Raw genomic sequence first — 25,271 nt, forward strand, 5'->3', positions numbered from 1 at the left:
AGGTCAGAGCCTGGAGCCTGCTTCAGATTCTGTGTCTTCCTCTCCCTGTTTCTGGCCCCTCTCCCACGCTTGCTCTCTCCCTCTCAAAAATAAATTAAAAAATTTTTAATTTAAATTTCAATAAAATTTAAATTAAAAAATAGAAGCAAAAAATAATAAAATAAATACATAAAAATAAAAAATAAGATAAATTAAAATATATATATAATTTCTGAGTACAGAAATTATATATATATAATTTAATAATAATAATAATTTATATATATATATATAAATTTAATGAGTACATTGTAGACAGCCCATAAACATTAACTCCCAATCTTTCTCTGTTCAAAATTTCTAAATGGACTTCTGGCAACTGTTTTTCAAGGGCTTTCTTTCCAAAGACAAAAGGAGGAAGCAGACAAGTCATGAGTGTCCACTGTGATACAGAACAAGTTTTCTCCAGCAGGAATACTGCCACTTCCCTCAGCTGTTAATAATAACACCAGAACAAGAAGCACGGACTGGATGTCAGCAGTGAGCACTCATGACCTTTCTAGGAACTTCTGAAGCAAATCACAGAAGTAATGTCTCTCCTTTTCCCTCTTCCCTTACCTCTATCCTTCCTTACTCAGCCATCTGATGTGTTCCCAAGACTTTCAAGCAGGCTCCCCTTCTGGAAGATTCTACCCCAGAGCTACATTTTCTCAGGTGTCCTGGTAGCAGCTCAAGTCTGGAAGTTCTAAACACACTTTGTTTGCATGTGTACTCCACCCTTCCTTCCAGACATAACTCAGCTCTGTGGCCCAACTTCCACATTTGTAATCACAGCAGCACCCAGGCCTACACTTTGGAAACCAATTTCACTTTCCCTATCTTGCCCTCCATGTTCAGTCAGGTGCATCTAAGATTCTGGCTACTGGTCTCTGTTTCAGAGCCCCAGAATGAAAAATGGGGTTAAAGGAAGCCTGATAATCATGATAGAACTAAGCATTGAGGACACACAGGTGAATGTGAGGCCATGAACTTCATTCTGCTCTAATGATGTTCAGGGTCTAGCTGGGAATACAGACACTGAGCTGGTGGTCATCCCATCACCCACAGGGAAAACATGCTAGAATTCTGTCCTGTGCAAATACACTCACGCTCATTCTCTCACACACTGAGAGGGTCCAGGTTGTGGGTGGGCCAACATGGGGTTCACACCCTCTCACCAGTGGGGTCCTGCCAAGGTCCTACAGTCTTTAAAGAGTTTTGGTCCATCCATTGGCCAGTCTTCCTCCAAGAGTACCATCTTATCTGTCTCCCAGGTTCAGTCAACAGGTTAACACACACTCTTCAGAACACCCTTTGCTGAAATTCTATGGTAAAAGTAAGACCTCATACGTGACTTTTTTCATGAAGTCTTTCCCAACTCTCGTCCACCAGGTGGATGGTGCTCATGTCTGAAACTCTGTGGCATGGTGCAGGCACTTGGCTCAGAGCAATTCACATATTTTCTTGTTTGACAGGTACTTGAGTACCTCTTACCCCTAAGAATCTAGCAAAGGGCTTAGAGCACAAAAACCACCCCTCCCTCCAAGGAGCCGCTCTCATCCACGTACACACCCATGTGCCATTACAGATCACACTGCCCTGCAGCACTGTCTCCAGGCCAGTCCTCCCAGACCTCCCCTCAGTCCTCCCAGACCTCCCCTCAGGACCCTGGACAGCAGGACTGGTGTTTTCTTCCTCTCTGAACCCCACTTCCCCCCGCAGGAGCCCCAGCATCAGGCGCACCGTGCGTCTTTATTATGTGTTTGTAGGAATTTGTATTTTGTACATTGTGGACTCATAAATTTCACTGAGTAGAAGTTAATAAAATGCTGTAGTCATTCAAATGGGAGTCATGGGGAAGTGAAAATGAAGAATTGGTCCCTGAGAAATCTTGCTAGAAATTTTGAAGAGGAAGGAGAAACAAAAAGAAATTGTGAAATGAAGAAAAAGGAATCAGAAATAATAGTTAATGCAGGCACAGGGCAGATGATCTTTCTGTGATCATCAGAAAGCAAGTTAAGATGGGTGAAGAATGTTCTCTGATTAAGTCTCGAAATATTGTGTATGTCTATGTTTCAACAAGCATGATGAGGACTTCACTGAGTTCACCTTAGCAGGCATCTACCAAGGGACTATAATGTGACAAGCAATGTGCTGAACAAAAGAGGATGCAGGGGTGAGTAAAACAGTGTCTTCCCTCAGGAACCCCAGCTTATATGGGGCAGGGAAGAAGGGAACTATCAGAAGAAGGCCCTCTCCTGTTCCTGAACAGCCAGCAGCTATCATCAATGCCTGAAATTCATGGGGAGGGCTGGTTTTCTCCAAGGCAGTAAGATTCCTGGAACTGAACTACACCTCTGGCTACCTCCCTGGAGGCCCATCTCTCCCTGGGTGCTGGCTCTCCATTTCCACCTGCAGACTCTGCTCCACCCTCCACCCACATTCCCTGGCTCCTGACTATTGCCCGGACAGGTGACAGTCTCCCAAATTGTCAGCACTAAGCACCTGTTAACACTGGTGAGTCTTGGCCACACGTCTCTTAGGTCTCGTACCCAGGGCCATCTTAGGTCATAATGCAGCTCCTGGGTGTGACCTTGAGACAGCAGAACCAGGGGTCACCTGTTCAGGAATGTTCTGCCCCTGGTTTAACTTAAGGAAGTTCCATCTTGATAAGCAGGGACAAGTTTCAATACTTGCCTACCCACACTAAAAGACTGACAGAAAGTGACTTGTATGGGGGTAAGAGATTTTGGAAAAGGAAAATGAAGGAAAAGGAAGATATAAAGAAGATAAAGTCCAAAGACCTACAAAGAAATACTGAGAAGCTATTATATAAAAGAAACATCAATGCTCTATTAGCCCAAAATAGAGATTGATGGGGATTTGGGAGCAATGGTATGGAAGTTTGTTGGGGAGGTATATTTATTATAGCTCTGTTTCTTTTTATTATTCGTAATATACTGGCTTGTATACCGTTCATTTAATTCAACAAACTATTTTTGCTTACTGTATTGCAGGCACTATTTTAGGTCATAAATATATACCACTCAACAAAAAGCCCCTAGATTCAATGAGCTTATATTCCAGGAGGCATGTATCATTTTTTATCATTGTTAAATCTAGTTAATAAAAGGTAATAATGTATAAAGAGCAATCGATGTCACAGAAGAACAAAAAAGACAAGAAAGAAATAAAAATTTTAAAACTAACATAAAGGGATCCCTGGGTAGCTCCATTGGTTAAGCATCTGACTCTTGATTTCTGCTCAGGTCATGATCTCATGGTCCTGGGATCAGGCCCCACGTTGGGCTCCATGCTTGGGATTCTGTCCCTCCCTCTCCCTTTGCCCCTCCCGCACTTGAGGTCTTTCTCTCTCTCTCCCTCTTGCTCTCTCTCAAAAATAAATAAATGAATAAATAAATACATAAATACATAAATAAATAAATTTTTAAAGTGTTTTAAAAAATTTAAAAGCTAACATAAAGATACAGGAAGGACTAAAGCTGTCCACAAAATTTTTGTTACTCTTCTCATCACAGAGTAGAGCTTGTTTTCTCTCCTCTTGAACCTGGACAGGCCTGGTGACCATTTTATTTTTTTATTTTTTTTTTAATATATGAAATTTATTGTCAAATTGGTTTCCATACAACACCCAGTGCTCATCCCAAAAGGTGCCCTCTTCAATACCTATCACCCACCCTCCCCTCCCTCCCACCCCCCCATCAACCCTCAGTTTGTTCTCAGTTTTCAAGAGTCTCATGCTTTGGCTCTCTCCCACTCTGACCTCTTTTTTTTTTTTTTCCTTCCCCTCCCCTCCATGGGTTTCTGCCAAGTTTCTCAGGATCCACATAAGAGTGAAAACATATGGTATCTGTCTTTCTCTGTATGACTTATTTCACTTAGCATCACACTCTCCAGTTCCACCCACGTTGCTACCAAGGGCCATATTTCATTCTTTCTCATTGCCCTGGTGACCGTTTTAACCCGAAGAATGTAGTGGAAGAGACGCTGTGCTAGTTAGGGGTCTAGACCCAGGCTCCCCTGGAAAGAGTTGAGGAACTCTGAAGACACGTAGCTGCACTATGGTGAGGTCATGTGGGGGGGGGGGGCTGTGAGGAGGAGACGCCCTGAAATGACAAAGAGAAAAAGAGCCCTGGCCATCCCCGCTCTGCCCACGCACCACAACACCACCATACAAGTACAACGTCTGGGGCGTTCCAGTCGACTCAACCCCCCAGATGACTTCAGTGAAGCAGATCATCCAACTGATGCTAGCCAACACGGAGCATCATGAAAGATAGTAAGTGATTGTCATTTTATGTCATTACAGTTTAGGGTAGTTTATCGGCAATAGGTAACCAAAACAGAAAGTGGAACCCGGAAGTGAGGTGCTTTGTAACAGAACCCTGACACATGAGCATGATGGCTCATTCTCTGTGTACACTTGACCGAGATATTTGGTCACACACATGTGGATGTCACACTTAAATGGATGGACTCTAAGTAAAACTGATTGCCCTCCATAATGTGGATGGGCCCCATTCAATTAGCTGAAGCCTTAAGAAAAAGACTGACCTCCCCCAAGAAAAAGAGAATTCTGCCAGCAAATAAACCTTCGGACCCAAGCTGCAACATCAACTCTTCCCTAGGTCTCTAGCCTGTCTGCACCCCCTTCAGATTTTGGACTTGTCAGTTGCCACAATCGTGGGAGCTAATGCCTTAAAATAAACATCTCCTCTCCCCCCATCCCTGCCCCTCCTCACCTCTCTCTCACTCTCTCCCTCTCCCTGGAGAACCCCGACTACCACAGCGTGGCACCAGCATTGGGAGTGAGTGGCAGGCTGGGGTAAGACAGACCTCAGGGAGGGGCACCCGGCTGGCTCAGAGGAGGGTAGGGCTGTTGATCTCAGGGTTCTGAGTTTAAGCCCCACCTTGGGTGTGGAGATTGCTTAAGTAAATAAAACTTTAAAAAGAAAAAAGAAAGACAGAAAGACCTTAAGGGGACTGTTCCTAAAGGCTGGACACACAGGAAGGAAACTGTCACTGGAGCCTAAGAAAAAGTTGACCCATGTTAGATGGTTGTGGTAACACTGTCGTCCGCAGTAATAGAAATACTTGAGGAACTTAGGAATTTGCCTAAGGAGATTTCCAGGCAGAATGTCAGAGGCGCATCTCATTTCTTCTCACCGCACACGATAAGGTACAGATTCATTTTTAGACAGAATCAAGAGCAAACATTTCCAAGTCAGGATGTGCTGGGTTGGAAAATAAAGCTGCTTTTCATTCCTAGTCTTTCCCGGTAAAAGAATAGCAAACCAAGAAATGGTGACGAGGCAGTAATCACATCCAGGGGCTGCCAGTAAAACATGTTCACAGGGTCAAAACATCAGGGCTGGGACTCCCAGACTCTGAGACAGCAGAGAGACATTGTGATGGTCCACCTTTCCAGCATCCCCGGTAATGCCAGCCTTTCAGCAGACCCCTCCATGGTGTCCCTCATGTGAGTGATGTCCCCTGTATCTTGGATATGTCAACTTAGTTGAGCCCCCAAATAACTCCAGTCCCAGCCAACATCACAAGGAGCAGAAGAAACACGTAGTTGAGCCCAGTTGATCCAAGAGTCATGTAAAATAATGAAATGCTTTATGCTTTAGATCACTAAGTTTTGGGGTCGTTTATTATGTAGTCACAGATAAGCAAGATGCCAATTGTAGACCATTGGAAACTGAAGAATAATAAGGAAAGAAATCTACAAGAAACTTACTAAAGGCCTAAAATCAGTGGCGGAATAATAAGAATCAGCCGTTAACAATTCCCTTAACCCAGCAGTACCGTATTTCACTGCCTTTCTTCCATTTACATTCAGTTTTATATAGTTACGATTGTCATATACATTGTTTTTGATACTGGTTTTGTTTTGCCTGAGATCACGTAACATGTCAAATTTGTGTATATTAACACGTAGTTATAATAAAGACCTACAGAGGTAAGAAGAACTAGAAATACCAGGTCAAAATGGAATTACAAGGTTGAATAATTGACATAAAGTGAAGTTCTGGCCCAGTATAAAAGACCAAAGCAGGAAACAGTGACCCAGCAAGGAGTGGATGGGAAAAGAAGATCGCAGGAATGATCTCAGAATTCATCAGGGTAAAGATTTCTGATGCTGAGACGTATGACTACACGGGAAATAGCATGCCAGACTTTCAACAACATAGAAAGAAGATTAGTGACCAGAGTCATAACCTTGAAGTTAAAGTCTCAAGAGTCAGGGGAGCAACAGAAGTTGTAAGTGTTCCAAGGACAACAAGCAGAGAGAAAGAAAATACTACACACATGATCTACAATATATAAAGAATGCCCGTAAGAAGAAATAAATAGGGGCAGCTGGTTAAGCATCAGACTTCAGCTCAGGTCATGATCTCACAGTTTGTGAGTTCAAGCCCTGCATCGGGCTCTGTGCTGACAGCTCAGAGCCTGGAACCTGCTTTGGATTCTGTGTCTCCCTCCCTGTCTGCCCCTCCCCTGCTTGCACTCTGACTCTCTCTGTCTCTCAAAAATAAATAAATGTCAAAAAAATTTTTTAAAAAACAGAATTTTTGTGTATTTATGAAGAATATTGATCTGAGGTTTTCTTTTCTTTCTTTTCTCATTTTTTATTTTTATGTTTTTGTCTGGTTTGGGCAATACTAGCTTTATAAAAAAAATTGGGAATTATTTCTTCCTCTTCTATGTCTGAAAGAAATTGTGTAGGATAGGTTTTCCTTCTTCTTTAAATATCTGGAAGAATTCTACACTAAAACCACTTGGGCTTGGAGATTTCTTTCTTGGTAGTTTTTAAATTAAAAATTCAATTTCTTTGGGGTGCCTGGAAGGCTCAGTTGGTTAAGTGTCTGACTTTGGCTTAGATCATGATCTCACAGTTCTTGGGGTCAAGTCCTGCATCGGGCTCTCTGCTGACAGCTCAGAGCCCGGAGCCTGCTTCAGATTCTGTGTCTCCCTCTCTCTCTGCCCCTCCCCTGCTCACTTTCTCTCTCTCTCTCTCTCTCTCTCTCTCTCTCTCTCTCAAAAATAAATAAAAATATTTTTAAAATTAAAAAAAAGAAAATTGGAAACGAATTTTTGTGGACCGAAATAGTTACCTCTACCCTATAGAATGAGATAAATCAGGGGCACCTGGGTGGCTCAGTGGGTTAAGTGTCCTACTTCAGCTTAGGTAACGATCTCTCTGCTGATGGCTCAGAGCCTACTTCAGATTCTGTGTCTCCCTCTCTCTCTGCCCTTCCCCTATGCATGCTCTCTCTCTCTCAAAAACAAAATAAACACTAAAAAAAAAAATTTGTTTTTTTTTAATAATGAGGTAAATCTACCTGTGCTAACACGGAAAGATCTCCAGGGCCATGTGTTTAATTTTTTAAAAAATAACAGTAAAACAAAAAATTAGAAACAACATAAATTTGGGGCACCTGGTGGTTCAGTGGGTTAAGCTTCCAACTCTTGATCTCATCCCAGGTCATGATCTCAGGGTTTGGGAGTTCAAGCCTGCCACCCGGGTCTGTGCTGACAGTGTGAAGTCTGCTTAGGATTCTGTCTCTCCTTCTCTCTCTGCCCCTTCCCTGCTTGTACTCTCTTTCTGTCAAAATAAATGAACTTAAAAAAAAAAAGGAAACAAGATGGAGGACGGATACACTGAATTGTAATTTAAATAGCTTTAATACTAGGTATCCATTTTCATGTTGGCCTTGATCTCTATTATTGTTAAAAGGTGACTGTGATACTGCCTTTCCAAAAACAATAGCATTAACACTTTGTATGTATCGGGATTATTCCTCCTAATCCTCAGAATTTCCACATGTGGAAGAATTTCCACATCATTCCATTCTCCATTCTGAGATCATTGCAGCCCAGAGAAAGTATCTTGCCCAAAACTACACTGTGACTGACAGAGCCGAGATTTAAACCCCAGCCAGTGTGATTCCCGAAGTTGTGTCCTTAAACTCTCCGAGGATAAAGGGACCATACGTTCTGGTATAAGTCTATGGACTCAGCATAATTAGTAACAGCATCCCCTTTGTCTTCAAAATGTCCCAGACATAGTAAATTCTGTGGTCACTCTACGTACAGGACATACATAGGCAACACAGCACAGGGGGTGAGCTCAGTTTCTGGATCCAAATTTTGGGCGATTGACTCAAACTCTCTATTTCAATTTCTTCGTTTCTAAAATGGGGGCGTCAGTCAAGTGCCTCACACAGTTAGTTGTTACGGGACTCGGTGATTTCATATTTCTTAAGTGACAAGCACGTGGTACCGTATGAATTATTAACCCGTTTACATAGTGTCTGCGTGTGTGAGTGTGTTTAATACTGACCCGGTGCCCTGACAAACATTAAAAAAGTCACGTGGTCCCTACGGAGCCTCGGGCTTACTACCCGGTGGTGATAATCTAACCAATAGCGTGAATTTACATTGAACAACAGAAATCTTAAAACTGTTACATGAACATGAAACTTAAACGTCCGCGTGGACCATTACCAAGTCAGAATAGATAGCGCTTGATTTTATCAACACTTTAAGTGTAGCCTGAGGGAAACGCTTCAACTTCTGATTTCTCAATTAACTACTTAATTACTGGGAAGCAAAACACTTACGGGACCGACCCCGGCAATCGGCAATCGTTGGCCTGGAAAAAATGTGCAAGAATCGAGGGGCGGAAAGCGCGCGGGGAGGCTGGCGGGGTGAGGGGTTGGGGTGCGGATTTTACCGCTCGGCTCCCGGGGCTGCCGGTGGTTCGCAGGCGGAATTCATTGCGCGATCCCACACTCCCAACAGAAATTGTGGCTCCCGGTGCCCGCCTTCGGCAGCCTGAGAAGTAGCTTTTTACTTCCGGCTGGTTCTACTTCATGCACAACTTCAAAAATCAGTTCTGTGGGTGAAACCAAACCCTGGGAATGAAAGTCAAGAAAGCGGTTCCCTCTGGGGGTGATTAGGTGGGAGGAGGAAAGAGGAACCCTCTGGAAAGGTTCCGCAGACTGATGTGGGTGGTGTTTTCAGGGTGGGTACCGATGCGTCGAACCGATGCACCTGACAGTGTAAGTTTTATCTCACGTTCCAAAGTTAGTGTTTTGGTTTAATTTTGTCACTGAGCTCTCTGTCCCATTTATCCCTGGGGGCGCAAGAAGTGCTGTTTTATATTCGTGAATAAAACTCACTGTAGTGGTCTGGCCCCTCTGATGCCATCCTCCCCCCTCCCCTCCCGCTCCCCCTGCCACACACACACACACACACACACACACACACACAGACACACACACCCCTGCAGGCTCCAGAAGCCTCCTAACCAGGCAGGTGTCACCGGTAACTGTCAGGGCCAGAGCCCGCGCACAGAAGTCCCCTGCAAAGCAGAGAGCGCCAGCGATCCTCCGCGCCCACCAGTTGCGCGCCTGCAGCGCGGCGGCGAGCGCTGAGCGGGGCCCCGCCGGCGCCGCGCATGTTGCCCAGAAGGCGGGCGTCTGCGCCCAGGGATCGGCCGCCGAACCGCGCGCTCCCCGCCCGCCGGCGCGCGCAGGTGCCAACGCCAGGCGCTCCCGCGAGCGGCGCGGAACGTCAAGGCCAGCGCTCCCCAGCCGGCACTGGCCGGCGGGCTCTCCGCTGACCCGGAATAGAAGATGCTTTGTTTTCGCGCGCGGTGCCCCGCCGCGTCCCGCCGCGCGCCACCGGACGCCGACTCACCCCAGCTCGGGTCGCACGATTTGGGTGTAGGTGTAGCACCGTCCTAGGATTATCTCGTAAAAATGGGCGGTGGTGCCCGCCCCCTTCCACTCCTGGTGCTGGGGCGGCTGGCGCCACATCACGATCCCCACCACCACCGCGATGATCACCACGACCAGGAGACCGAAAACCACGCAGAGACAGATCTGGGCTTTCTTGGAAATGTCGCAGCAGGGTTTCTCCCCGGACACGGGCCTGAACCTGTGGTCGGCCATGGGGTCCGCCGTGGGGTCCGCTCGCGAAGTTGCAGGAGAGACCACCCGCGGCCGGTCCGAAAGCGAGGACGGAGCTAGCCCGATTCTGAAAATGCACCTCCCCTTTATCTCGCACGGCTTCCTTTCCCACCCCCACCCCCTCCTCCAAAGTCCCTTGGCCGGCAGGACCAATAAGGATTTCAAGGACTTAAAAGGCCTCTACGACTACCGCCGCCGCCGCTCACTTCCAGACTCCTGAGCAGACAAGGACCACGCTTTGCAGTTGCAGGAAGAAGCGGCCTCCTTAAGCTTTCTCTGCAGGCCCCGGAAAAACACAATATATCCTTGTGCTTCTCCACCAGCTCCCTTGTTCAACCTTGCGCTTTACAATTTAGCCACACCCTCTCCTGGAAAGTGTGAAGGCCGGCTGCCTACCTCTGCACCTGCCCATAAGCAATGCTCAATGTGGGGTGGGGGGAGAAGGAGAGGGAGGGTGCCCTACCTCTACTTGACAAGTTTGACAAATGCCTGCTCAGCCCTCTTCAAAAGCTCCACTCAAGCCTCGTCCCTTAACTCAAATGGCATCAGCAATGAAACCTGGGTTCAAACTCAGCACCTCTACCCACTACTGGAGTGATACTGGGCACATTATTTGATCTCTCTGTGCTTCAGATTTAAGACTGGGATAATGGCAGCGTCTACTTCATGGGGTACGGTGAGGGTTAAGAGAGTTCACATTTACAATGTGCTTAGCACCATGCCTGGCACAGGCTGAGTGTTCGATAAATGTTAGCTATTACAGCCTGCTTCTATAACCCATGGGATGTGCTTGGAAAAGTATCTGGCATGCCGTAAGCACTCCAAGTGGTGGTTCAATAAATAATCGAGTGACTAGTCTCGGATATGCCCTGCCTGTCCTCTCTCAAGGTTCCTTACCAGTAAGACCATCTGTGACATTCAGCAGAGACCTAAGGAAAGTGAAAAATCAAGCCACAGGACTTCCTGGGGCAAAAGTTCTCCAGAGGGTGAGGTGCAAAAACTCTGAGGAAAAAAAAAAAAAAAAAAAAAAGCCCTTGACCTGTTGCAGCAGCAACAAGGAGGCCATTGGAGCTGGAATGCAGGGTTAAGGGAGACAGAACTGGAGAGAAGTTCAGAGGGTAGCAGGGGACCAGATCACTAATAGCCCTGTGGGACAGGATAAGGACTTTTTGGACTGTGAATTTTATTTTGAACACATTCAAGGTCATTGGGTGACTTGATCAGCCATGACATTTAAAATTTTGTTTTAATGTTCATTTATTTCTGAAAGAGAGACAGAGCACAAGCAGGGAAGGGCAGAGAGAGAGAGAGGGAGACACAGAATCCGAAGCAGGCTCTAGGCTCTGAGCTGTCAGCACAGAGCCCGACATGGGCTTGAACTCACAAACCATGAGATCGTGACCTGAGTCAAAGTCTGAAGCTTAACCGACTGAGCCCCCCAGGCGCCCCTGGCTTGACGTTTTAAATGCTCAATCTGGCTTCTGAGCTGAGAATAAATTGTAGGAAAGGAAGGAAGGATGGAAAGGTGGAGACCGGTTATGATGACTTTCACCAGGAGAGTATTAACAAAAGAGTCAAGAAAATAATCAGTTGGATCCTGGATACGTTTTGAAAGTAGCAGCAACAAAGGATTTGCTGTGGAGTCAGATGGGAGGGGGGGGGGGTTGCAAGAAAAAGGAGTCAAAGAGCACTCCAGGAATTTGGGTCTGAGTAACTCACCAAAGGAAGGACAGCACTGCCATTTATAGTGATGGAAAAACTGGGGGTGAGATAGATTTGGTTTGGGGAAAAAAGGTTCCAACCAAAAATTTGGTTTGGGAGGTAAGTTTGAGATGTTCAGTAGACCCCGAGTAGGGGACATCAGGTAGCTATTTGGGTAAAAATATCTGGAATTCAAGGGGTCAGTACTGGAAACACAAATATGGGAGGCTTTACCATACAGATAGTTTTATTTATTTTTATTTTTTTAAGTTTATTTATTTATTTTGAGAGAGAGAGAGAGCACAAGCGGGGAGGGGTATAGAGAGGGGAAGAGAGAGAATCCGAAGCAGGCTCCACGTTGTGAGCACAGAGCCCCACTCCGGGCTGGATCTCACAAAGCTGTGAGATCATGACTGGCCTGAAATCAAGAGTCGGACGCTCAACCGACTGAGCCACCCAGGAAGCGCCCCCTACAGACAGTTTTTTTTTATTTATTTATTTATTTATTTATTTATTTATTTACTTAAATTTGTTTAAAGTTTATTTATTTTTGAGACAGAGAGAGACAGAGCATGAACGGGGAAGGTTCAGAGAGAGAGGGAGACGCAGAATTCAAAGCAGGCCCCAGGCTCGGAGCTGTCAGCACAGAGCCCGACGCGGGGCTCGAACTCGTGGACCGCGAGATCATGATCTGAGGCGAAGTCGGACACTCAACCGACTGAGCCACCCAGGCGCCCCCCTACGGACAGTTTTTAAAGCCAAAGGGATAAACAGAAGTTTCAGAGACTCAATGAGTAGTGAAGGTCAGGAAGATGAGGAGGGCTCGGGCAAAGGATGCTGGCGAGGGTGACCCCTGAGACAACAGCCTGAGACCAGACGGAGAGCTACTGCTGCGCTCAACAAGAGCCATTGCAGAGGAAGGTAGAGGGACAGAGCCCGATGAGAGTAGGTTCATGGGAGTGTGTGAGAAGAAGACGTGTCAGTGAGCTCGATGGCTCGTCCTGAAGACTTTCTGTCGAACGGATAGAGAAATGAGGCCGGAGCAGGAGGACAAAATGTTGTCTCTGAGGAGAGACCTACCCCCATATGTCGGTGGGATGACCGGGTGACCCAAGAGACAGGCAACAGCTGATAATGCAGAAGAGGGGAGAATTGCTGGAAAAAGCTTAAAATTTGCAAAGCTCGTGCGGAGGTGGCAGGAAACTGAGGCACGGGGGCGGGGGTGTGGGTGGGAGTCCAGCTGCCTCACAGAAGGAAGGTAGAGAACACGGCTTAGTGGACTGGCCGGCAGGGACACGTGGACACCCTCGCGAGCGCTTCTCAGTGAAATGAGTGGGTGAGAGCTGGCAGAACCCAGGAGACGAGTGGAGTGGGTGGATGGAGTAGGGAAATGAGAGACGGTCTCGGGGTGTCGTTAGGCGGTCAGGAATTTAAAGAAAGGCCAGTCAGTGAGGCGGTGTTCTTTTTGTCTAGCTTCTCCCCGCTGCCTAGTAGAAAGGGCAGAGAGGGAGGTGTGATGAGGCTGGGGTTTGTGGGTTTGCCGGCGCAAACGCACAAGCCACAAAGCCTGTTGCGGCTTAAACAGCAGAAACTTATTGTCTCACGGTTGTGGAGCCTCACATCAAGGTATCCATGGGGCCGATTTCCTCGGAGTCCTCTCTCCCTGGCTTGTACACGGCTGCCCTCCTGCTGTGTCCTCACACGGTCTTCCCTCTGTGTGTCCCCGTATCTCCATTCCAATTTCTTCTTCTTCCTAGGGCACCGGTTTTATCAGATTAGGGCCCACCTTAATGACCTCATTTTGACTGAAATTACCTCTTTCAAGGCCCCGTCTCCAAATCCAGTCACCTTCAGCATTGAAATGTGGGGCAAGGGGGACACCGATCAGCCGATCACCCCAGGTAAGTACAATGGAGTAAGAGAAAAGCAAGGAGGGAAGCAAAGATGGGATTTTACTAATGGGCCATCTCTCCAAAGGCCCGCAGAAACTGAAGTCAGGGCAGAAGGAGGGTTTGAGACACCGAAGAGGAGAGCCCACGTCTGGGGAGGCCCTTAGGAGGCCAAAATGTTGCTAGGGGAGGGAACATCTCCACTTACAAGTCGCTCCTTCCAAAACTGAGCTGTTCACCTTCCTCCTTCAAACCGGTTCCCGTCTCCTTTTCTAGTTGTTGTTGTTGTTGTTGTTGTTTAGATAAGCTCCATGTCCAATGTGGGACTTGAACTCATGACCCTGAGATCAAAAGTTGCATGCTCTACTGACCGAGCCAGCCCGGTGCCCTTCCTTTTCTGGTCTTTTGAAATCTGGCAAAAAGAATCCACATCCCCACTCCATGGCTCAAATCTTCTGCGCTCCTTCCCCTCATCCCACATACCCACCTAGAAGTTGGTTCCTTCTGCCTACACATTATTAAGTATCCACTTTGTTATTTCCACTACCACTGGCTTAGTCTAAGAGAAAGTCTACCTTCTTTCTCACCTAGGAAGAGCTCCCAGCCGATCTCCCCAAATCTGCCCTCCCCACCTCCTCTACTATCCTTTCCACCAGACAGGGGGGTGGCTTCCTTTTAGCCAACCTTTGTAAAGAAGTAACTTTTGAAGCATCATCCTGATGACCTCACCTCTCCACTCGTTCTCGACCTAGCAAGAAGTGCATAAGCCCCTGGCTACTCCCCCAGCCTGCACAGGCACGTCTGTCCCCAGCCCCAAGGCGCTCCAGAACTGCCGGCCTTCTCTCTGTCCCCAACCAGCCCAAGCTCTTCCCCGGAGCCTTCAAAGTTGCCATTGCCTCCCCGTCCTAACTCCTACTGATCTCCTTCATGTGATGTCCTCAGGTAGCCTATCCAAATCCCATGTAGCTGCCAAACTGGGTTCTATCTCCAAATGGAACACTTTCCTAACAGAATAACACAGATACCCATAGATCTCCCGGGCCAGTACTATTCTCCAAAGCTCTGGTCTGGACAGCCCAGCCCTGGAACACATCCTCTGAAAATTTTTTCTAGATGTCCCCTCCCAACGGGACTCGGAGTTTGCTCCGAGCTAGGTTGGCAGGAATTGAAGCTTATTACCTTAGTGTCCCAGGACTCAAAGTGGCATCCACAAGGGCTTGTTGAATGAATAAATAAATGAATGACCAACCAAAATTTTATCCATGGCACCCATTATTCTACCCTTTCTAAACTGCATTCATAGAGCTGTTTTCACAATCCCAGATCTAAACAAAATTATGTGGAAATGGGATGAGAAATGTTGGTTTTGCTGAGCGTCCTCTTCTCTGCTCATCATCTTGCTTCCTCGACACTCACTCTTGTCCTAAGTACAAATGTCCTTTTATATATATAAAGACGGTGCAAGGTCAAAATCACTTCATGTGATGAGCACTGGGTGTTGTGTGGAAACCAATTTGACAATAAACTTCATATATTGAAAAAAAAAGTATTGGTGGGATAATAGTTCCTGTTCTACAATGTAGGTTCAATCTTCAATAAATCTACTCATAAAAAAAAAACAAAAAAAAACAAAAAAAAACAAAAATCACTTCATGTGTAACAAAGCTTGGCACCCATTCCTTGCTGAACCGAGCAGTCCACTATTATTCAGGCTTGTAAAATCTTGAAGAGCTGCCGCAAAACAGCCCCTTTCGAAAGGGTGTTTATTTTTGATAATAAATATACATGAAGCGCAAGTCAAATAGAACAAAGTGATATGTGTAGAAAGTCATTCTTTCTGCTTCCCTGGACTTGCCTCTTACTATAGTAAGGAGCAAGCAGCATTCATACAGATATGTAGATACAGAGAAGCAAGCTGTCACAGTTTCGTAAAAATCATAGCGTATCGTATGTCCTGTTGTGCACCAGGCTTTCTTCACGTAGTGATAATATGTTGAAGACATTCTCTATCAGCACACGTTGCTGTACCTAATTCTATTAAGTGACTTCTAGGATTCCATTGTATAGCTTACTAAAGTCTATTTAACTAGACCCATATCAGTGGGCACTTAGATTTTCTGCTCCTTTGTTATGACATAAAATTTTGGAATAAATATTCTTGTGTCAGCAAATTTAAAAAGTAGGTTTCCGGGGTCAAAGGGCCTAGTGCCCCCAGACACCCCAGGATCCACTCTGCAGTGATCCCTACAGATCTGTTTGAATGCCTTCCCCCACTTTCTGTTTGTCCTTCAACAGCCTGATCTAGTGTCGCTTTCTTTCCAAAGCCCTCCTAGAATCTACTCTGATTCATTGGGATCTCTCCTGTCTGCACGCAGCCATCCAAACACTATTCATGCCGTCCCCCCAACTTATCCACGGCTTCACTTTCCCCAGGTTCAATTACCAGTGGTGACCGTGTTCCGAGGCAGATGCTCCTTCTGAAAAATCGTCAGAAGGTCAATAACGGGCTGGCGCTATTCACATGCCTGCACCATTCACCTCCCTGCATCTCTGATCTCGCAGGCATCAACATAAGAAGAAAGGTGAGTACAATACAATAACACATTTTGAGAGAGAGATCACATTCACATGCCTTTTATTACAGTACATTGTTATAATTGTTCTATTTTATCATTAATTATTGTTGTTAATCTCTTACTGTGCCTAATTTACAAATTGAACGTTTTCATAGGTGTGTATGTATAGGCACAAACATAGAATAAATATAGGGTTCAGTGCCAACGGCATCCCCTGGGGGTCTTGGAACGTACTCCGTGGTTAAGGGGGACCACTGTACTTATTTGTTGGATTCTTGCTAGATGCCAGACATTCAGCTAGGTTCTCTGTATATGTCACCTGATTCAACTCTCAAAATAATTCAGTGATACCCACGGATATTTTTAAGCCCATTTTACAGAAGAGGAACTTGTCCTCCAGAGAAGCTTTGATTACTTGCCCAAGGGGAAGGGCCCACTCAGGTCGCCCTGACCGGAAAGGCTGTGTTCTTACTACTCTACACAGGGATTCCTCAAGGCCAGTCTATTTCTGTCCCCTCAGCAAGCTATCATGGTGCCTGGCACAAGGTCCCTAATACTGATTGAATGAATGAATGTCAAAATACACCATTTTTGGAGCCTCAGTGCATTATAACTATGTGCAAATAAGTCCACAATAACAACATTACCATGTGTCAAGTGCCCAGCCTGTCTTAGGTATGTCTGTTATCTCAGGTAATCCCTACTTTTTTAAAAAAAGTTTTTCTGGGGGCACCTGGGTGGCTCAGTCGGTTAAGCGACTGACTTTGGCTCAGGTCATGATCTCACAGTTTGTGGGTTCAAGGCCCGTGTCAGGCTCTGTGCTGACAGCTCGGAACCTGGAGCCTGCTTTGGATTCTGTGTCTCCCTCTCTCTCTGCCCCTCCCCAACTTATACTCTGTCTCTCTGTCTGTCTGTCTGTGTCTCTCTCTCAAAAATAAATAAACATAAAAAATTTTAAAAAGTTTTTTTGTAACGCTTATTTATTTTTGAGGGGGGGAGGGGCAGAGAGCAAGAGAGAGACAGAGGATCCAAAGCAGGCTCTGTGCTGATGGCTGAGAGCCCAATGTGGGGTTCGAACCCACCAACCATGAGATCGTGACCTGAGCCTAAGTTGCACACTCAACTGGCTGAGCCACCCAGGTGCCCCAATCCCTACTTTAACCTGACAAGTAGGCATTACACTGTGTCCATTTTACAGAGGAAAAAATGAAATTCAAAAGTGCAACTTGCCCCAAATCAGAACACAGTTAGATGGCGTACTGGGAGGGTGGTCACTTTCTTTTGCATTTGTAATCTTTATCCCCAAGGGCATACTAGAATGTCTGACACTTGTAGCTGAACACCTCACTTGCAGAAAGAGAAATACCAAATGAGAAGGTTCACAAAGGAAATGACTTTGCAGGAGTAAAGGATTGCAGGTCCTTTTAGTTTCCATTTTCCAAGGTTCATTACATTTAACAGAAGGAGAAACTAAAAGCTGAAGTGCTCCCAAATCATTGCTGATTCAAAACCAGAAATGAAGACAAAGCCAAGTCCGAGAGTGTAACTGTGTGAATGTGGAAAAACCTGTATTCTTGGGCAATGCTAGTGTGAGTGCCACTTGGTACATCCTCTTGGACTGCCAGGATCTTGAAAAACTCTAGGGCACGAGAGGAACGACTACCTCTGAGCCGCATAGCTGGCATATGGAAGTGTGGGTCCTAGCACATGGGTTTTGAGCTCTCTTCTTTCCTTCATTAGCGATTTTTAAATCATTCAAGGAATACAATCACATTTTACAAATTGGAAAGAGAAAAGAAGAAAAATGTCCCCACCCCCGTTCCAAAACCCTAACCCAACTACCTTTAACATTTTGGTATCTTTTCTTCTAGCCTTTCTTTTAATCTCTGATGGCTTTAAAAGTAGCTATACTATATACTATTTGATATTTTATATATACATATATACATTTTTTTTTAATTTCTGCTCTTTCCACTTCACTGTGGTTCCTGCCAGCCTCTGTCTCCTCTCCCAAAACACTGAGTCAGGTTCAGATCCCCGTTCTGCACCCCTTGGTAGCTTTGAGCTGAGTATCTGATCCTGTATATCTCCCCATGTCTTGGGCTGTCTGTAAGACCCTGTAAAGAACAGCCCTGGTACAACCTCTTAGAAATGGGGCTTCTTCCTCTCCTTACACCTCCCATTAGAAGGTTGGCTCCATGAGAACAGGACCAACGCCCATCTTCGTCCACCACTGAGCCCCCAACATCAGATCAATGCCTGGTACGAAAGTGGCATTCAAGCAATGCTTTCAGAAAACCCGGTGACAACAGACTGATCATCCACCAGGAATAGAGAAACTAATAGGTCCAGGGTCTTCAACAGATTCCCCAGCTATGACCCATCCATCAACGTCTGTTGTTCATCTGCTGAGTGGTGAAGTGCGGTGTTGAAGGGAAAAGATGGGAGAGGCTAGGGTTAATTACATAATTCTTCTTTTTCCTCCTTCAGCAATAATTGCTAACCTCATCGCATGTCAAATACTTTGTGTACAATGCCCTACAGCAATTGCTGTCATGTAAACAGTTTATTGTTTCCATATTACAAATGAGGAACCAGAGACTTGGAAAGGTAAGCAGTTTTGGCCAAAGTTAAGTTAGTCAAGAAGGGTTGTGAACCCAGACAATCTCATTTCAAGACTGTCCAGCTAACACTACCCCTGTGCCATTAGGCAACAGATAGTTAAAGGGCACCCACTATGTGCTGGCTCAGAGTTGGCACACTGATCCTGTGCTGGCAGAGGATTTGTGATCTAGAGTGGGGCCTTCTGGAAACATGTTCTTGAGCATGGGTCTGTGGCAACCATGAGGCTCTGAGCATCACTGAAAAACTTGGGGTGGACCTGTTTTCCTAGGAAGGTGTTTATCTTCTCAAGGTGTTTTACACCTCCTCAAATTAAATTCTGTCACACACACACACAAAAAAGGTGAATAGATGCTGAATATCAAAAACAAAAAACAACAGAGAAGCACACTCATTGATGTCAGCTGGCGATCTGGTTTTTTCTAGTAGTCTTGTGAAAAGGAAAGCTATGATTTCTCCTCCCACATCCAGCAAATGAGCAGAGCTGAATTCGCTCTTTATTCTGCATTGTCAATGATACAAGAATTAGTAGAACTTTGGAGAATGCCTTGAAATGCTTTTCGTTCACTTGGGCATCACTGGCTTGCTTGTTTAGTTAAACCGGTAGAGGTGTGAGTGCTTGAGAAGTCAACTTCTCAACCACTCTCTCAGTTCAGGCTGACCTCAGCCTAACAGATCGAGTAAGTTCTCAACTCTCTCCACCCTCCACCCTCGTTACCTATTTACTTGCTCTTCCTGAACTTTCAGCTGACAGCTTAGATACCCTATGCCTTGGACATCTTTTATGAGCTTTCTCATTGCTGTCATTCCTGAGGTTTCATACATCCTATACTTCCTGCTTCTATTCTTGGATTTGGATGGTGTCCTCATCGCCTTTTTCCCCACACTAGACTGTAAATGAACTCTGAAACAGTCTTTTTGTTGAGTATGATTCCAATGACTAGCAAGTCCCTGGTACCTAGTAGGCACTACAAAACTGTGTGTTGATGAATATCACACTTTAACACAAATCTTTTTTTTTTCATTCGCTTATTCTTCCATTAAATACTCACTAAGCACCTTCTGTGTTCTGTGGACTGTTTTAGGGACTGAGGATACAGTGCTTTAAGAAAATTCAGTCCTAGGCTTTAAGACACAGAACAGATGAACACAAGGGAAGGGAAGCAAAAATAATATAAAAACAGGGAGGGGGACAAAACATAAGAGATTCTTGAATACGGAGAACAAACAGAGGGTTACTAGAGGGGCTATGGAAGGGGGAATGGGCTAAATGGGTAAGGGGCAGTAAGGAAATCTACTCCTGAAATCACTGTTACAGTGTATGCTAACTAATTTGGATATAAATTTTTAAAAAAATATATTTTTTTTAAAGAAAAGGGCAAAGGACTGGAATAGACATTTCTCCAAAGAAGATATACAAATGAGGAACAGGCATATCAGGGATATGCAAAGCAAAACCACAATGAGATTATCAAAACCATTAGGATGGCTAATATTAAAACAACAATTACACAAAATAACAAGTATTGGCAAGGAAGTGGAGAGATTAAAAACTCTTGCACACAATTGGTGGGCATGTAAAATGGTGCAGCCACTATATAGAAAAGTATGAAGTTTCCTCAAAAAATTAAAAACAGAACTTCCATATCATCCAGCAAGTTCATTTCTGGTGTATATCCAAAAGAAGTAAAAACCAGATCTCAAAGAGACATTTGCAAACCCATGTTCACTGCAGCATTCTTCACAATGGCCAAGTTGTGGAAGCAACCTACTCATCAATGATGAATCGATCAATAAAATGTTATATATAACACCTCCAGAAGGGAGGTGGGTGCGGGGATGGGTTAAATAGGTGATGGGGATTAAAGAGTATACTTGTTGTTATGAACACCAAGTGATGTATGAAGTGTTGAATCACTACATTGTACACCTGAAACAAATATTACATTGTAGGTTAACTAACTAGAATTTAAATAAAAAGGTTTTTTTAAAAAAAAAAAAAAAAAGTAAGGGTGCCTGGGTGGCTCAGTCGGTTAAGCGTCTGACTTCAGCTCAGGTCATGATCTCGCAGTTTGTGAGTTCGAGCCCTGCATTGGGCTCTGTGCTGACAGCTCGGAGCCTGGAGCCTGCTTCAGAATCTGTGTCTCCCTCTCTCTCTGCCCCTTCCCTGCTCATGCTCTGTGTCTCTCTGTCTCTCAATAATAAATAAATGTTAAAAAAAAAATTTTTATTTTAGAAAGCATCTGGCTCTTGATTTGGGCTGGTGATGATCTCACAGTTTGTGGGTTCGAGTCCTGCATTGGATTCTTCACTGACAGCATGGAGCCTGCTTGGGATTCTCTCACTCCTTCCCTCTCTCTGCCTACACTCCTCCCCCGCTCATGTTGTTTCTCAATATAAATAAATAAACTTAAAAAAATATCTAGAAAGAAAGAAGAAAGAGAAAGAAAGAAAGAAAGAAAGAAAGAAATTAATTCTGTCCTAGGGCACCTGGCTGACTCAGTCACAAGAGAAAATGACTTTTGATCTCAGGTCATGGGTTCGAGTTCCACACTGGTGTAGAGATTACTAAAAATAAAAATTAAATTAAAAAATAAACAATAGCTCTCTCCCCGGTATCTCACCACTGCGTCAGTGCAGTTAGGCATCAGCAAATTAATGAGAGGAGAGAGGAGGCCCCTGCTCTTGGGCACCCACGGGAACTTACTCCAGCTCCAGACACACCGTAAAAACTTTCATCTAACGGAAGATAAGCTATGATATCGGATTTCTGAACCACAAGACACTTGTGTAAAAACTGCATTCCATGCCAGGCCTGAAATGTTCCAAAGCTCAGTTCGCTATCAGCATCCCAGGTGGTGCAATTAATAAAGAGCTAGTGTGGGGTCACTGGCACAAACAAGGCAGCTCCTTAGAACCTGAACTTCCTATTTGTTCCATTCCTTGGGTAGATAACGCCTGTTAATTACTCTGGAGTATTTTCTTTTAGAAATTATTTTGGCGAGGAGAGAGGGAAGATGGCGGCGTAGGAGGACACTGGGCTCACCGCGCGTCCTGCTGATCACTTAGATTCCACTTACACCTGCCTAAATAACCCAGAAAACCGCCAGAGGATTAGCAGAACAGAGTCTCCAGAGCCAAGCACAGACGAGAGGCCCACGGAAGAGGGGCCCCTCCTGAAGTGGATCACCTAAGGAGAAGTGAGCTAAGCCTGCCCTTCCTGCTCCCATGCACCTTGCCTACCCACCCCAGCTAATACACCAGATCCCCAGCACCACAAGCCTGGCAGTGTGCAAGTAGCCCAGACGGGCCACACCACCCCACAGTGAATCCCGCCCCTAGGAGAGGAAAAGAGAAGGCACACACCAGTCTGACTGTGGCCCCAGCGGTGGGCTGGGGGCAGACATCAGGTCGGACTGCGGCCCCACCCACCAACTCCAGTTATACACCACAGCACAGGGGAAGTGCCCTGCAGGTCCTCACCACTCCAGGGACTATCCAAAATGACCAAGCGGAAGAATTCCCCTCAGAAGAATCTCCAGGAAATAACAACAGCTAATGAAGATGAAAAAGGATTTAAATAATATAACAGAAAGTGAATTTAGAATAATAGTCATAAAATTAATCGCTGGGCTTGAAAACAGTATAGAGGACAGCAGAGAATCTCTTGCTACAGAGATCAAGGGACTAAGAAACAGTCACGAGGAGTTGAAAAGCGCTTTAAACGAAATGCAAAACAAAATGGAAACGATGACAGCTCGGATTGAAGAGTCAGAGGAGAGAATAGGTGAACTAGAAGATAAAGTTATGGAAAAAGAGGAAGCTGAGAGAAAGAGAGATAAAAAAAATCCAGGAGTATGAGGGGAAAATTAGAGAACTAAGTAATACACTAAAAAGAAATAATATACGCATAATTGGTATCCCAGAGGAGGAAGAGAGAGGGAAAGGTGCTAAAGGGGTACTTGAAGAAATTATAGCTGAGAACTTCCCTGAACTGGGGAAGGAAAAAGGCATTGAAATCCAAGAGGCACAGAGAACTCCCTTCAGACGGAACTTGAATCGATCTTCTGCACAACATATCATAGTGAAACTGGCAAAATACAAGGATAAAGAGAAAATTCTGAAAGCAGCAAGGGGTAAACGTGCCCTCACATATAAAGGGAGACCTATAAGACTCGTGACTGATCTCTCTTTTGAAACTTGGCTGGCCAGAAAGAATTGGCACGAGATCTTCAGGGTGCTAGACAGAAAAAATATGCAGCCGAGAATCCTTTATCCAGCAAGTCTGTCATTTAGAATAGAAGGAGAGATAAAGGTCTTCCCAAACAAACAAAAACTGAAGGAATTCGTCACCACTAAACCAGCCCTACAAGACATCCTAAGGGGGATCCTGTGAGACAAAGTACCAGAGACATCACTACAAGCATAAAACATACAGACATCACAATGACTCTAAACCCGTATCTTTCTATAATAACACTGAATGTAAATGGATTAAATGAGCCAACCAAAAGACATAGGGTATCAGAATGGATAAAAAAACAAGACCCATTTATTTGCTGTCTACAAGAGACTCATTTTAGACCTGAGGACACCTTTAGATTGAGAGTGAGGGGATGGAGAACTATTTATCATGCTACTGGAAGCCAAAAGAAAACTGGAGTAGCCATACTTATATCAGACAAACTAGACTTCAAATTAAAGGCTGTAACAAGAGATGAAGAGGGGCATTATATAATAATTACAGGGTCTATCCATCAGGAAGAGCTAACAATTATAAATGTCTATGCGCCGAATACCGGAGCCCCCAAATATATAAAACAATTACTCATAAACGTAAGCAACCTTATTGATAAGAATGTGGTCATTGCAGGGGACTTTAACACCCCACTTACAGAAATGGATAGATCATCTAGACACACGGTCAATAAAGAAACAAGGGCCCTGAATGATACATTGGATCAGATGGACTTGACAGATATATTTAGAACTCTGCATCCCAAAGCAACAGAATATACTTTCTTCTCGAGTGCACATGGAACATTCCCCAAGATAGATCATATACTGGATCATAAAACAGCCCTTCATAAGTTTACAAGAATTGAAATTATACCATGCATACTTTCAGACCACAATGCTGTGAAGCTTGAAATCAACCACAGGAAAAAGTCTGGAAAACCTCCAAAAGCATGGAGGTTAAAGAACACCCTACTAACGAATGAGTGGGTCAACCAGGCAATTAGAGAAGAAATTAAAAAATATATGGAAACAAACGAAAATGAAAATACAACAATCCAAACACTTTGGGACGCAGCGAAGGCAGTCCTGAGAGGAAAATACATTGCAATCCAGGCCTATCTCAAGAAACAAGAAAAATCCCAAATACAAAATCTAACAGCACACCTAAAGGAACTAGAAGCAGAACAGCAAAGGCAGCCTAAACCCAGCAGAAGAAGAGAAATAATAAAGATCAGAGCAGAAATAAACAATATAGAATCTAAAAAAACTGTAGAGCAGATCAACGAAACCAAGAGTTGGTTTTTTGAAAAAATAAACAAAATTGACAAACCTCTAGCCAGGCTTCTCAAAAAGAAAAGGGAGATGACCCAAATAGATAAAATCATGAATGAAAATGGAATTATGACAACCAATCCCTCAGAGATACAAACAATTATCAGGGAATACTATGAAAAATTATATGCCAACAAATTGGACAACCTGGAAGAAATGGACAAATTCCTAAACACCCACACTCTTCCAAAACTCAATCAGGAGGAAATAGAAAGCTTGAACAGACCCATAACCAGCGAAGAAATTGAATCGGTTATCAAAAATCTCCCAACAAATAAGAGTCCAGGACCAGATGGCTTCCCAGGGGAGTTCTACCAGACGTTTAAAGCAGAGATAATACCTATCCTTCTCAAGCTATTCCAAGAAATAGAAGGGGAAGGAAAACTTCCAGACTCATTCTATGAAGCCAGTGTTACTTTGATTCCTAAACCAGAGACCCAGTAAAAAAAGAGAACTACAGGCCAATATCCCTGATGAATATGGATGCAAAAATTCTCAATAAGATACTAGCAAATCGAATTCAATGGCATATAAAAAGAATTATTCACCATGACCAAGTGGGATTCATTCCTGGGATGCAGGGCTGGTTCAACATTCGCAAATCAATCAACGTGATACATCACATTAACAAAAAAAAACGAGAAGAACCATATGATCCTGTCAATCGATGCAGAAAAGGCCTTTGACAAAATCCAGCACCCTTTCTTAATAAAAACCCTTGAGAAAGTCGGGATAGAAGGAACATACTTAAAGATCATAAAAGCCATTTATGAAAAGCCCACAGCTAACATCATCCTCAACGGGGAAAAACTGAGAGCTTTTTCCCTGAGATCAGGAACACGACAAGATGCCCACTCTCACCGCTGCTGTTTAACATAGTGCTGGAAGTT

General features: G+C 44.6%; 2 protein-coding genes across 3 annotated transcripts in view; one reads left to right on the forward strand and one right to left on the reverse strand.

Annotated features, from left to right (window-relative positions):
- Window positions 1-10,393, reverse strand: part of CD38 (CD38 molecule) — a 57,197-nt gene extending 46,804 nt beyond the window's left edge. The window contains exon 1 of one of the 2 annotated variants that reach the window (XM_023253287.2): window positions 9,751-10,379. In XM_023253287.2, the coding sequence (XP_023109055.2) occupies window positions 9,751-10,004 (254 nt within the window). In that variant the 5' untranslated portion in view covers window positions 10,005-10,379. Of the gene's footprint in view, window positions 1-9,750 lie in introns of both variants that reach the window. The other variant, XM_023253288.2, reaches the window with a different exon arrangement.
- Window positions 10,394-12,401: 2,008 nt separating this feature from the next.
- Window positions 12,402-16,934, forward strand: LOC111560057. The gene is made up of 2 exons (XM_023252240.2): window positions 12,402-13,624; window positions 16,046-16,934. The coding sequence occupies exons 1-2, from the start codon at window positions 13,114-13,116 to the stop codon at window positions 16,210-16,212; spliced, it is 678 nt and encodes a 225-aa protein (XP_023108008.1). The 5' UTR covers window positions 12,402-13,113; the 3' UTR covers window positions 16,213-16,934.
- Window positions 16,935-25,271: the final 8,337 nt, after the last annotated feature.

Source organism: Felis catus, chromosome B1, assembly GCF_018350175.1.
Source record: "Felis catus isolate Fca126 chromosome B1, F.catus_Fca126_mat1.0, whole genome shotgun sequence".
Taxonomy (NCBI): Eukaryota; Metazoa; Chordata; class Mammalia; order Carnivora; family Felidae; genus Felis; species Felis catus.